The sequence below is a fragment of the Podarcis erhardii genome, assembly GCF_964252035.2.
Source record: "Podarcis erhardii genome assembly, chromosome: 12".
In the NCBI taxonomy this organism is placed as follows: domain Eukaryota; kingdom Metazoa; phylum Chordata; class Lepidosauria; order Squamata; family Lacertidae; genus Podarcis; species Podarcis erhardii.
This window is the reverse complement of record NC_138513.1, coordinates 18,128,058-18,141,921: the sequence shown is the minus strand read 5'-3', so window position 1 is coordinate 18,141,921 and position 13,864 is coordinate 18,128,058. Positions and strand designations below refer to the sequence as shown.

General features: G+C 41.1%; 2 protein-coding genes across 6 annotated transcripts in view; both read right to left on the bottom strand.

Annotated features, from left to right (window-relative positions):
- Positions 1 to 13,864, bottom strand: part of PRTFDC1 (phosphoribosyl transferase domain containing 1) — a 168,159-nt gene that overhangs the window by 36,344 nt on the left and 117,951 nt on the right. The window lies entirely within an intron of this gene.
- ARHGAP21 (Rho GTPase activating protein 21) overlaps positions 1 to 13,864 on the bottom strand; it is a 105,108-nt gene that overhangs the window by 52,840 nt on the left and 38,404 nt on the right. For all 5 annotated transcript variants that reach the window (XM_081834168.1, XM_081834169.1, XM_081834170.1 and 2 more), the window contains 2 exons: positions 5,009 to 5,191; positions 3,336 to 3,360 (listed from right to left, as the gene is read on the bottom strand). In XM_081834168.1, coding sequence (XP_081690294.1) covers positions 3,336 to 3,360; positions 5,009 to 5,191 — 208 coding nt within the window. Of the gene's footprint in view, positions 1 to 3,335; positions 3,361 to 5,008; positions 5,192 to 13,864 lie in introns of those variants that run through there.

Here is a 13,864-nt window from a genome sequence, read left to right as displayed (position 1 = left end):
TTAGCTAAGCTACTCAAGAATGACACACACTGATCATTAGCACCCGGCTAGCTACTTCCGCAACGCAAAATAGCTATTTATGGTGCTCATAGACAAGGCCTTTTCTACTTTCTGAGCTACGCCAATCTGTTCTTCCACCTTAAAAGGGTTTCTTGAGATGTCCATGCTTCTATAATTGACAACTCCGAAGCGAAGGATAGTATTTATTTTGTGTTAATATAGAAATAATAAATACAGGGGTACCTCCGGTTGTGCACGGGATCTTTTCCAGAGCTCCAGTGGGATCCCAAGGTTTGCGTATCTGGAGGTGCCGCTTCTGAGAATGCACATGGTGCGGTTTAGCATTTCTGCGCATGCGGCAAAACCCAGAAAAATACTTCCGGGTTTGCCGCGCACGAAGGATACGTAACCAGAGGTGAACATAAGTAGAGGTATCACTGTACTATCCTTCATTTCGGAGTTGTCAATTGTCTTAATATAGAAATAGGTGATCTACATATACTGGATATAAAGTATTCTAGATGACAGCATTTATATACTGTGGTAGCATAAAATTTTAAGACAGTGAACACTGGTAAAACAAAACATCATTTAAAAATGAATAAGCTTTTTTTTATTTTTTAAAAAATAAAGAGCTGTAAAGGCCAGACAGCACAAAAAAGTATTTAGGACATGGGCCACAACCCCAAAAGTTATCACTGCCGTGTATTCAGGGGAAACTGTAGATGTAGGTGTGCATTTGTCCCCTGTTTCTCCCACAGCAGATCCTGCTGCTCTGAAGACATGCTACTCTTCGGTTTAAACTGTTTGGCACTGGAAATGGCTGCAACGGAAATATTAATCAATGTATATGGCTGTCTCCTGGGAATTCATATTGTTTCTTTGGAAAAAGCTGTGGTTTTTTTTAAAAAAAAGATTGGATTCAGACTTAGTCATGCCTAGAATAGACCAGGGATGTTATTTCCCCTTTAGAAAAGCTCAACACCTCCCCCCCCCCAAAAAAAACCCTCAACAACTCTGCTTTCCCCCCCAAAAGGCTCTAACAATCCTCAATGACAATGGGTAGATTCACTGCCAGTTTTTTTATATACTGGGTGTAGATCGCAGTCTCTTGGGAGTTGGACGTGCCTGGACTAGACCATAAAAATCATGGCAAACTTTTATTCCGATGGGTCTACTGTAGGTGTGACTAAATCTGGATCCAACCCAATGTAATCAAACAAACACTACTTTTATTGACCTTCACTTAATTCCCTAAGTCTACACATCCCCAATCACAAGATTCTTTGGCCTATTCAATGTTCGTCCACCTAGCTTCCATAAGAGTTAATGTTACAGATAGGTAGCCGTGTTGGTCTGCCATAGTCAAAATAAAAAAATTCCTTCCAGTAGCACCTTAAAGACCAACTAAGTTAGTTCTAGGTATGAGCTTTCGTGTGCATGCACACTTCTTCAGATACACTGAAGATACACTGTGTGTATCTGAAGAAGTGTGCATGCACACGAAAGCTCATACCTAGAACTAACTTAGTTGGTCTTTAAGGTGCTACTGGAAGGAATTTTTTTATAAGAGTTAATGTCGTCTTTGTGGCTGGGCATGGACTTCCACTTTATACTTCTAATTCTCGCGTTCCTTTGTTCCGCTTTCTCATTTTAAAGGTAATTCCACCAATAGTTGAAATGTGACTCATCCTAACATTTATTTCCTCCACTCTCATCTGGCTGAATTATTCTTAATCCCCTGAGTGCACAGGCTTCCTTCATATTCACCTGCCGATATTCCCATGCTCTTATGCACCTCAGAGTCCACCAAGGTAATACCAGCATATGGAAGTTAAATATTCCCAACTCCTACAAATGTATGGACAAAGCTAAAATGTTGCTATTATTTTTCCCAAACTCTTAATATCCAGGGTCTTTATAGGACAATGGCATTTCCGCCAGGTAACAAGAGTACAGTATGCATTTCACAAATCCAGTTACAGATAGGTAGCCGTGTTGGTCTGCCATAGTCAAAACAAAACAAATTCCTTCCAGTAGCACCTTAAAGACCAACTAAGTCAGTTCTTGGTATGAGCTTTCGTGTGCATGCACGTATCTGAAGAAGTGTGCATGCACACGAAAGCTCATACCAAGAACTGACTTAGTTGGTCTTTAAGGTGCTACTGGAAGGAATTTGTTTCATTTCACAAATGTCCCCCCCCCCCCGCCACAACTCTCTATCTCCCACATCACCTCCTATTTTTCTTACCCCAGGCCATCCAATCTTGCCTAATGACATTTCTAAAGGTTGCTATTTTATGGTTTTAAATACAAATCTCCACAACTCATAATTCTTGCAATCAGCCCGAGGCTAGCAATATGACAACATATTTTTTCTTCAGCACTGACTGTAATCCAACGCAAAGAACTCCTCTCGCTCTCCAAGGAATGCTGCCATAGTGCCAGGGAACCTAGGAAATTTAATTTTCCCTGAAGACCCATGTAGGAATCTCAGGCATTATTCAGAGAAAGGTTATGCCAAATCCTACTTTCACACACCATTTTATGGTTGACATATAAATAAACTAGCATTATCCAGGAAGATATTTGAAAGCAACCTCATTTACCTCTTTTCAACAGGAACGTAATTGTCCCCAAGATTATATGACCTTTGAGGAGAATCAGCTTGTTCATTCATGAAGCGTTTTCCCCCCTTTTAAATTTTTTTTTTTTAAGTTTAAGGGGTTTGGGGGATGTTACATACCAGGGTGTAGACAGAAAGCCGTACCTTGTCTGTGCTACAATTTTTGTACCTGCTGATAGGTAAAGAACCACTAAATTCAGTAGTAGATGTAGTTATATTTTACAATATACTTGTTTACATATTCATATAATTCTGCCTTCCTGTGCAACTGGCATGGAAAAGCAAATCTACAAATTTCATATAAAATGCATCACTAAATTAGTACACCCAATATTTAAGACACATTTGGTAAAATATTCATTAAATTAAGAACAGACTTGCTTCATTGGTTATACAGTCATAACCTCGGCTCCCAAATGCCTTGGGAGTTGAATGTTCCGGCTCCCAAACGATCAAAAACCGGAAGTGAGTGTCCTGGTTTCCGAACTTTTTTTGGAAGCCAAACATCCGGCGCAACTTCCGGTATTGTTTCCGGTGCACCTGCGCAATCGGAAACCAATCAGAAGCCGCGCCTTGGTTTCTGAACATTTTGGAAGTTGAACCGACTTCCGCAACGGATTCTGTTCAACTTCCAAGGTACAACTGTATCAGGAATTATGGATTTTAGACTATTTGATTACAACATACAATAATCAAAGAGAAAACGTACCTGTTTTATTTCCATTCTCTTCATCCTGCAAAAGGAAATCATAAAAATTCAAAGTCCTTGTATTAAATCAGAAGGAGCTCTTCAAAACATTTGCATCCAGGCTTTTCAAAACTATTTATTTCAGAACTGTTCTACAGCTGCTAAGGGAGCACCTAATTGCCCAAATTTTGAAAAACCAGACAAGCCTTCCAAATGATTAGCCATCAAATTAATGTTTAATAATGAGACAACTAGCAGATAAAAGTAAGTTAAGAGAAAGCTATTCTAAATATAGCTTTTTATTGCAGTCCTTCATGCTGAAGTTTACTATTTGTAGAAATGTTAAGAAGGAGCAAAGGAAGCTGCTTCACAATCATTAGTTAGAACCTCATTAGTCAGAACCTTGGTCCATTTAGTTCTAAAGACTTTGCCAGCCTCATGTTGAGATACCAGAAATTAAACCTGCGACCTTTGGCATGTGAAGTTTACGCTCCACAACAGGTTTTCCTCCATTCACATTTTCTACCATTGCTATCAGTTCACTTAGTACTTTCAAATGGGTGCTTAACTGTATGATGTTCTGCATAATGGTTGCATGAATCTGCTTGTCATTTGGGAGGTTTGGTATACTATTTTAAAGTATGTGAACTACTAGGTATACTATTTTAAAGTATGTGAACTACTATTCAGCAAACCATAAACTACCAAAGCGACTCACAGAAGGCTCAAGCTGCCTCAGTAGCTAGGAGTGTCTTTTTCCAGCTCTGACTGGTTCGTCAGTTGCGGCCCCTTTTGGACAGAGATGATCTGGCCTCTATAATCCATGCTGTGGTAACTTCCAGCTTGGATTACTGAAATGCGCTTGATGTGGGGCTACCCTTGAAGATGACTCAGAAACATCAACTGGTCCAAAATGCAGTTACAAGATTACTGGCTGAGGCTCCCATAATAAACACCCCCTAGTTGCCAGTTCATTTCTGAGCCTAATCTGAGGTGCTCATGCTAATGCTTAAAGCCCTAAAGGGTTTATGTCCCAAATGTCTAAAAGACCACCTCCTTACCTACAGACCCTCTTGGGTGTTAAGATCTGCAGAGCTCTTGGTAGTTCCACCACCCTCAAGAGGTTTGAGAGGAAATGTATTCTCTGTGGCAGTCCCTATGCTGTGGAATTCTGTCCCTACAGAGATGTGCCAGGCACATTCATTGTACAGCTTTTGTAATATGCTGAAGACACACCTTTTTACTTTGGTCTTACTTAGCATAAATATTTTTAGGACCCATCGTAACTGTAATTTGTTTTAATGCTGTATTTTTGCTATAACCCACCCCCCTGGAACCTTCTGGTGAAGCGGGGGTAGTAATAAATCTAACAGCACCACAAATTAGTCCAATGGAAAGGGAACTTTAGTTGGCAAGAGAATTCAACGCTTCACAAAACAACAACCCAACTGCTCTAACCTATGCATGTTTACTCAGATACAAGACCCACAGCATTAAATAGAGCTTAGGTTGCAACAAGCAACAATTAAAATGAAAAGGAGGTTTAGTGTGGATCCACTGCTAAACTGAAATGGATGGCTAGATAGCTATAAGGCTACTATTTTGCAGTACTGTACTGAAAAAATATTTGTCATTACAGTTCACTTGTGTCACGATAACCAATGAGTTACTTGTTGAATATTCATTTCACTCACCTTAAACGTAAACTGAACAGCAGACTCTGGGGGGTAAACAATGAAATGTCTTAAGGTGAAGCCAAAACCCTGTGATGTTCTTTGCAAAACTACCGTTTTGGGACCAGGCCAGGAAAACGTTTCTTCATCCTCTGACAGGGATACAGCTTCACTTTGTTCTTTTCCATCTTTATTTTTGGACACCTAATAATAACGAAAAAGAATTGGAAGTTAAACCTCTGACTTTAAGTTCCATGCTTTTTTTCACCATGTTATTGGAAGTAATTTCATTTGCAAAGACTGGTTTCTGCAAAAGAAGCTTGCAAATTTTCACCTCTCTGGCCCAGTTTGCACAACATGTTAAAATCACATTTGCTGTTGTTTGAAAGTATGGTTCAATGTGAACTCATTGTGTGCTGGGACACACCGCTGAAGAGTTCTCTCTCTGGGTCCTGCTGCTGCTGCCCCACCATCAGAAACAAGCCAGAGTTTGGCTTGTTGTGGATGTCCTCCAAATAAACTACAAGCAGCAAGTCAAGAACAAACCTTTCAAGAAAGAAACAAGCCACAAGCTTGGGTTCAGACATCAAAACAAGCAAGCCTTGCTTCCTGGAGGCATAGGAGCTAGATGGCAGTATAACCCATCCTATGGATCATCATCCTCCAGGGAGAAAGCTCTTTACACTACTTTTGGAATTTCTTGTCAAAAATTCGTATCACCATTGTATATATATATTGCACAGAAGACCATTCTGTCTCCACACTTAAGATTCATATGTTCTGCTCTGCAATCAACTGTCATTTGGAGGGCAGCTGCTCCACCAGATTTTTATTTTTATTTTTACTTTTTACCTTGTAACCTCTCTTGCTTTTTCCTCTCCTGCCAACTCCCTTCCCTTCAGGAATCTGGCAAAGATGCAATGAAAGGCCTATTCACCAAGTGACTCACAAACAACACATTCTGTCACTGGAAACGATACAAAAATACAAATAGAAAGCAGAACCCTAAATAAGAATACTATTTTTAAAATATATATATATATTTAAAGCAGCAAAACAGAATTAAGGTGGTGGGGAAAGTAATTTCATCCGGATTTGTGAGATTAATCATTTGTTATTTATTGAAAATGACACTGAGCTGGTTGGTCTCTGTACTGAGTTTATTCCTAGGGAAATTTCCCACTTCTAATTTTGGCTCGCCACTGCAACTTCTTGTCAGAATTTATCATACATTTCAGTACTTCCATAAAAAAAATATATGAATGGGCCAAAGAGCAGTCCTATAAAATCAGAGCCAGTTTCAAGCTAACTTATTGTTTCCAACAGTGGCTAATCCAGTATCTTCAAGAAGTGCACAAGCAGGCCATTTCTCTACTGTTTTCAGTAGCATATGGAATTCAGTGGCATAACAACATAGGAATTCCATCCTGCTATCACATTGGCCAACTAGATGCCTATGAGAAGCCCACCAGCAGAGCATGAATACAACAGTGCTCTGATCTCCTCACATGAAATTCCCAGCTACTGGTATTCAGAGAACATAGGTATTGTGGCTAGTAACCATTGATTGCATTATCATCTATACTGCCATCTTGATTGGTTGCATTCATCGGTCTGAACTTGTAAAGGCATCCAAGTTGGTGGTAAGCCATTACACCTGGTGGGAGGGAATTAACATGGGGGATCCATTGCAGTCATGGCTAATAACTGCCACAGCCTTCCTCAAAGCTATCTAATCCATATATTTTTTAGTACTATCAGAGTGATATCACCACATCTTACAGCACCATTTAGTTAGTTATGCTAGGGACAGACAGAAGATAAGGTAGGTCTTTACTGATAGCGCTTAGTGATTTGAAGCAAGGAGCTACACTATGATTTGATAGCAGCCACAAAAGGGCTCCTAAATTCTGAATTAGATTAAAGTTGAAGAAATCTTGGAAGGGGGTGAAACAGGACCATGAGCTCAGCTCTGGTGCTAAAAACAAATCTGAGGACTCAGCATGAGTTCAGAGGCATTTTGTTCATTAATTCTAAAGGTACATTCCTTCCCCTACCCCTCCCTGGCTACTATTTTGCACCTGCTTCCAAATGGTGGACCTCAGCGGCCCAGTATACAGCCGTACCTTGGAAGTCAAACAGAATCCGTTCCGGAAGTCCATTCGACTTCTAAAATGTTCAGAAACCAAAGCACAGCTTTGTGAAGAACCAAAGCGCAGCTAGTGTGAAGAATTTTATTTCCTAATCCACATTCTATAAAATGCTGCCAGCCTAGAATATAGAATTTAGGTAAAGGCAAAGGGACCCCTGACCATTAGGTCCAGTCGTGGTCGACTCTGGAGTTGCGGCGCTTATCTCGTTTTATTGGCCAAGGGAGCCAGTGTACAGCTTCCGGGTCATGTTGCATGACTAAGCCGCTTCTGGCAAACCAGAGCAGCGCACGGAAACGCTGTTTACCTTCCTGCTGGAGCAGTACCTATTTATCTACCTGCATTCTGACATGCTTTCAAACTGCTAGGTTGGCAGGAGCTGGGACCGAGCAACGGGAGCTTACCCCGTCGCGGGGATTCGAACCGCCAACCTTCTGATCGGCAAGTCCTAGGCTCTGTGGTTTAACCCACAGTACCACCCGCATCCCAGAGAATATAGAATTTAGAAGGCAGCTATTGCTCAGTGCTTTTCCCTTGATTTTGTATCTTCATCATAATCAGTAACAAAATGAACATCAACGAGCAATTTCCCAAACCACTGTCATGTCTTTTTTACATCAATACTAAGAACATATACCCAAGTAAAAACCTCCTATGATATGCAAATTCAGAAGCAAGTACTGTGCACTATCAGGGATGTCCAACCAGTAGATCGTGATCTACCAGCAGATCCCTGACTGATCCTGGTAGATCATGGGATCCCTACTATGTACAAAGTGTACAAAAAGTTATGGGGGGGAGCTAAAAAACTGTGCAGTCCTTCCCCCAAAAAGCTCAAGAACTCTGGGCACTTCCCTCCTAAAAACAGCTCAAGAACTCTGGGCAATCCACCCACCCCACGCACGCTCCTCCTCCCTCCAATGGGTAGATCACTGCCAGTTTCTTTATACTGGGAGTAGGTCGCAGTCTCTTGTGAGTTGGACATGCCTGATGCCTGCTTTAAGCCAACCCCCAATAGGATCAGGTTATCTCAAGAATCTGAGTGTATTCCATCAGCTCTTGCTCAAAACCCTTCATCAGCTTCTGAAACCTTCATGCTAACCCTTCTGAAAAGTTCACTTGAGCTAGAAAGGCGCGATTCAAAATATACTATGAATGAATACAGTGTGCGCCATATGGAGCAAGTATTTATTTTGCCATGAATACAGTTGATTAGAAGCCACTGCGTTCATCACCTGAACATCATATACTTCACACATTATACTGCAACATGTCTTCTTTCCCTGCACAAATATTACTGTATAGGAAAAAAGAGCTGTGTGTGAAGTAGCCCTCAGATGCTATATCAAACAGAGCTGCAGTTTGATGAATAAAGTTTAGATGGCAAAATCTCACTATAAAATTTAGTTTTGGATTATCCAGGGTCAACCCCCAATGCACAATATAGCCAGAGTTCAGAAACTATTTATATCAGTAAGCAAAAAGGAAACAGCCCATTCAGAATAAAGGTTTCCACATGAACAACTTTGCTCAAGTGGCATGAATGATCACACTCACTTTACAATTAACCTGAGGCTGAATCTGAGAGCAGCTGAATGCAAAAATTCTGCAGACTGTGAACCCAGTCCAACAACAACTGAAATCACCTGGAATTTTACCAAGTCCAAATGGGCACTCCCTTTAAAATAGCAGATTAGGGCTTGAATACCCTGAACACTCTGCAAATACAGTAAAGCTGCAGTTCTCAAGCACTCATATTTCTAAACCCTAGTTATTCTGAAAATGTTCTACTTCTACTTCTATCAGGGTACAATTACTGGCTATGGACCAAAAGCACATAGGTTCCCCACACTTGACAATAAGAAGGCCCAACACCTGACCTCCTTTCCTTTGGAGAAGAGGTTATTTCAACCAATGTACCAGACAATTCTCAAACTGTTACTTTCAACACTGTACACACAGGTCCCGCTTACCAAACAAGTGCTTCCTGGAAATCATTCATTAGGCAAGTGTTTGCATAAAGAGTCCGCAATTTCCATTGATTCCTATGGGAACATTTCTAATCTGGGATTTTCCCAATCTATCTCTCCACTTTTTCAATGGTTTCTTCCAGGAATTGGTGCAGCCAAACAGCAAAAGAGAAGCAAAAGAAAAACTGATTTGTCCAATCTTGTTCCCTACCTACCTCCATGCATAGTTTCTGCCCCAAAATATCTGCCGCCAACCGGTAGAGCACAAACAAGCAAGGAATTAAGGCAGTGCACAAACTCCAGATATCTGGCTATCTGAATCTACAGAGTGGATAGCAATGTGTGGGCATAATTATTTACCTTTATATAAGTGAATTCATATAGTGTGTGGGTGGATAGCAGGACACAAGATATCGGGGCAACCATTTCAAATTTGTTTTGTTGCAAAAGAACATTTCTTGCAGGTATTTCAACAGATGACCTTGTTCATTGTTTATTATTATTTCATATGCAACAAGATGAAAAGTAGTAGTGCTAAATTATATATAAACTGGGCTCAGTGCAAAACTGCAGCTAGTAAGTCACAACCGAAGCTCTTGTATGATATGTGTGTGTGTGTGTGTGTGTACACACACAAACATTTTACACATGCCCCTTTAAAATACACATAAGTAGGTTCCAATTGACATCTGCCTATGTGTATTTTGAAGGGATAGACACTGAAAAGAAAAACACACAAGCAGACTTCTCATTTAAACACAGATCATATGAATTTGGCTTCCTGGTAATTTTACTTATTTTTATTTGCTACATTTGTAATAACACCATTCAGCCAGAAGGTTCCCCGTTAGATAAAATCACGGTTATGGAAACCTGAGTACAAGAAGTAAAATGAGAACTGGCTCTTTATTTTCATCAAAACCTGTGAGTTAATCAACATCGAAGTATAAAATTCCAGTTTTGAAAGCTAAACAATCACATGGCTCGCATGGTTGATTTTACCAACTTCTTTTTAAAAGCCTCTGCAGCGACCCATTTAATTTACACCTCTTTTAATCTGAACACGATCAGCTAGAAGATATAGGATGCAGTACCTCTGATCATTAAAAGCTCAACTCCTGATGCTGAAATCTGATATCAAAATGTACATGCATTACTTACAATGCATTCCCTTACAGAATTGAAAACTTTGGTTTTACAAATAGGTAATTTAACTGACTGGCAAAGCTTTAGACCAATTTTATTACATTTCTGTGTGAACTGCTGCTACTCACAGAAGTGCCAAACTGACACTTAAGCTTATCATGCTGCCTCCCACGCAAGGACACAACATATAAAAGTTAAACAATTGCTCCATACCCATTGGGATTCGTCCCACACTGCCTGAGCGTGAACTGCCATCAGTGGTGTGGAAGAGACCAGTCGCAAGGACAAGAGGATGGCCATTGCAAAAAACAACATCAACCACCGAACAAACCAAGAAGAGTTTATCCTCTGGACAACATCCAAAGAGGAATCTTCACCCAGTCCTGTGATCAGAATAAGATCCGGTGCTATAGAACATCAGGTCAGCAAAGCTGTTTTCACAGCGGTTTATCTGCTCCATGATCTCTTCCACCAGAACTTCTTGGGGAAAAGGGAAGTAGCCCAGTTCATACCATAATGCTATAAAATGCAATGGGGGAGGAGGAGCAGGAGGACGGAAGGGAGGGAGGGAGGGAGGGAGGGAGAGTACACACAAGAAGATTCTGATTTGTACAGACAAGAATGACTTGCTGGGAACAGAGTTTCTGCACGCTCTTGCTTGTGAACTGAAGAAGAACGATAACCATGTCAAAGCTATTCATGAATCAATGTGTCATTTCAGAAAGGTGCTCTCCCATCAGAGTGAAGCTTCATTTGCCTTACTCCTGGGACAAGCAACGCAGCTGCACAATAAAACAACTCTGGAAAAAAATATTTATTTTATAAAGCATGCCTCACATTAATTTTAAAACCAAAGGAATTCTCTGTCACAGCTAATTTGTGTGTTACACAGAAGCAAGGGGGGAGCGCAAGCAACTCATGCTTCTACTACTTATGCCCTCATAAGCGATTATTTTGCAATCTGCAATAACCTGATTCAGGAAATGGATTTGCCTGGATGTATTTTGAATTGAGTGGTTTTTTCTTCTCTGGCTCAGAATGTTAAATGATATTCTAAACATGCAGAGTTAGCATTTGGCTGGCCAGGCACTCAAAGCAAACTTACTTGGGTTAAATTCTAGTGGATTGCTGTGAGCATACTTTTTTTTTTTTTACATTGACACCCACTCAAAGTAATAGTCAGTAGATGTAGAACAAACAATAATTACTCGTTTGCACAACTCATACACTTAACATATAGACATGCTGATGGCCAGCAACTTCATTTGAAGACATTGTGGTTATGATTTTCTGCCACAGTGTTAACCACAGAGATGACACCTGCCGCTTTTCTTGACGTCAGAAGTGGCAGGACTACTAGTTGTGTAGCTAACTTTTCCAGCCAAGTCGACGGTGTTTCCAGGCCAGGGAACACCAACATGGCGTCCTCCAGATGTTGTCAGACCATAAAACTCCCATCGGCCCCAGCCTGCAAGACCACAGCAGATGGGAGTTGTGATCTGCCAGCATCTGGAAGGTAAATAAAAAGGTAAAGGTAAATGATCCCTGGACGGTTAAGTCCAGTCAAAGGCAACTATGTAGTTGCAACGCTCATCTCGCTTTCAGGCTAAGGGAGCCAGCGTTTGTCCACAAACAGTTTTCTGAGTCATGTGGCCAGCATGACTAAACCGCTTCTGGTGCAACGGAACACCGTGACGGAAACCAGAGTGCACGGATATGCCGTTTACCTTTCTGCTGCAGTGGTACCTATTTATCTACTTGGACTGGCATGCTTTCAAACTGCTAGGTTGGCAGGAGCTGGGACAGAGCAACAGGAGCTCACTCCGTCATGAGGATTCGAACCGCCAACCTTTCGATCAGCAAGCCCAAGAGGCTCAGTGGTTTAGACCACAGAGCCACCCCTGTCCCTATCTGGCAGGTACTACATTGGCTACTCCTAGACTCAACCCAGGGTTTGATCAGCTCCAGACCCAGGTCTAACAAGGAAATATATCTTTTGGATGCTCACTGCACCAAGGGTTGTTCAGCTTCCAAACAATATAGGCCAGGAGCGGAGAGGTCAAACCCACAGGTGTAATGCAGCTTTACTGAGGCCATGCCTCTCACTGGCCCTGCTCCATGCTCTCCTCTAGTACTTTCACCTGCCTGGAATGTATTATTGAACTGAAATAATGCCTGTTGTATACCTGGGTGGAAATAAGGGGGAAGTGTGTTGGAGAAATTCTGGCTGTTAACGTGTCTGGAATGCAATCTGGAGTACAAAGGTAAGAGTCCACAAATCCCTGGGAAAGTTGCATGCACTATATTTTCCTGCCGTTTCCTTTAGCCGCCAGAATTTGCTGACCACTCTGGCTTCCTCAGTTGCCTGCGAAACTATTTACTCTATGCACTGCACTCCGTGTGAAAAATAGTTCCACACAGCTGCAGGGCTCCATCAAGGCTGCAGTGAAATTCATGGGAACTCCATCTGCAGCTCAGGGGGGAGAAGAGAGTGGTTCTAATAAAGTAGTCCAAGGCTGGCTGTGAAACCTGGGAACATGGAGTGACCTAACTAAGGCAACTTGTTGCATGCTGAAGCTAAGAATCGGAGTGCAAAACAGGCCCTGGCATTTTGATAACAAAACCTGGGAATCTACCCGGACATAGATGCCGTCTGGACTCTTCTGTCTAGCTTGGAACATACAGGGCTGGAGGAGGAAGTAGAAGAGAAATTAGAACGGAATATGGCAAGTTTCCAAACCTCTCAGGTATTTGCACTTGGCAGGATGCACCTTGAACTGCAATGGAAAATATGCCAAAGTGTACAGAACTGCTATTCACATCTTTCCCTCCCATTTAAAGACACAGGGACTCAAAACGAAACCCTAACTAAAATGTTCCCTAACGAGGCTAAGTAACCCCTAGTGGTCACTGTCATGGCAATTAAACTTTCAATGGCAAAGCTTTTGTGTTAAGAATGCTTCCCGCCTCCTATAAAAACTGAAAGGTATGAGAATACCTCCGTAGAGGCCGTCAACAAACAGGCATTACTGCTGCTCAATGGTTTTAAAAAGAACACCTGCAAGATATGTGCAAAACCATTCAAATATATTTTGAATAGTGCACAACAGTATGAGGGATGCTTTAGAAAAGCCAAACCAACATGATTTTAATAAGTAGTACATGCCACATCATACCTGTTCTACATTTGTAAGAACTCAGTCATTTAGTGTGGCACTTTGGAACTCCCTGCCTATTGAAATCAAGCAGGCACCTTCACTGTGCTCTTTTTGGCGCCTGCTAAAAGCATTCTTGTTTAGACAAGCCCACCCAGTTGCTTAGAAAGTTGCTTAGAAATTTTACTTTATTTACTTTATTTATTTTAACCTGTTTTAGTATTTTATTTTTTGAATGCTTTAAAACTATGGTTGCGAATTTTTCTTGATTTTACTGTTTTATCTTTCGTAAACCGCTTTGAGGTTTCTTACAATCAAGCAGTGTACAGTATAAATAAAGTATTGAGCACACATATTTAAACATGCATTTGTAGCTTTGGAATATTACTTGACAGGTGAATAAACCTCCGAGTTAATGGGTTGTATACAGACTCCAGTGGTGACTATTATAGACAT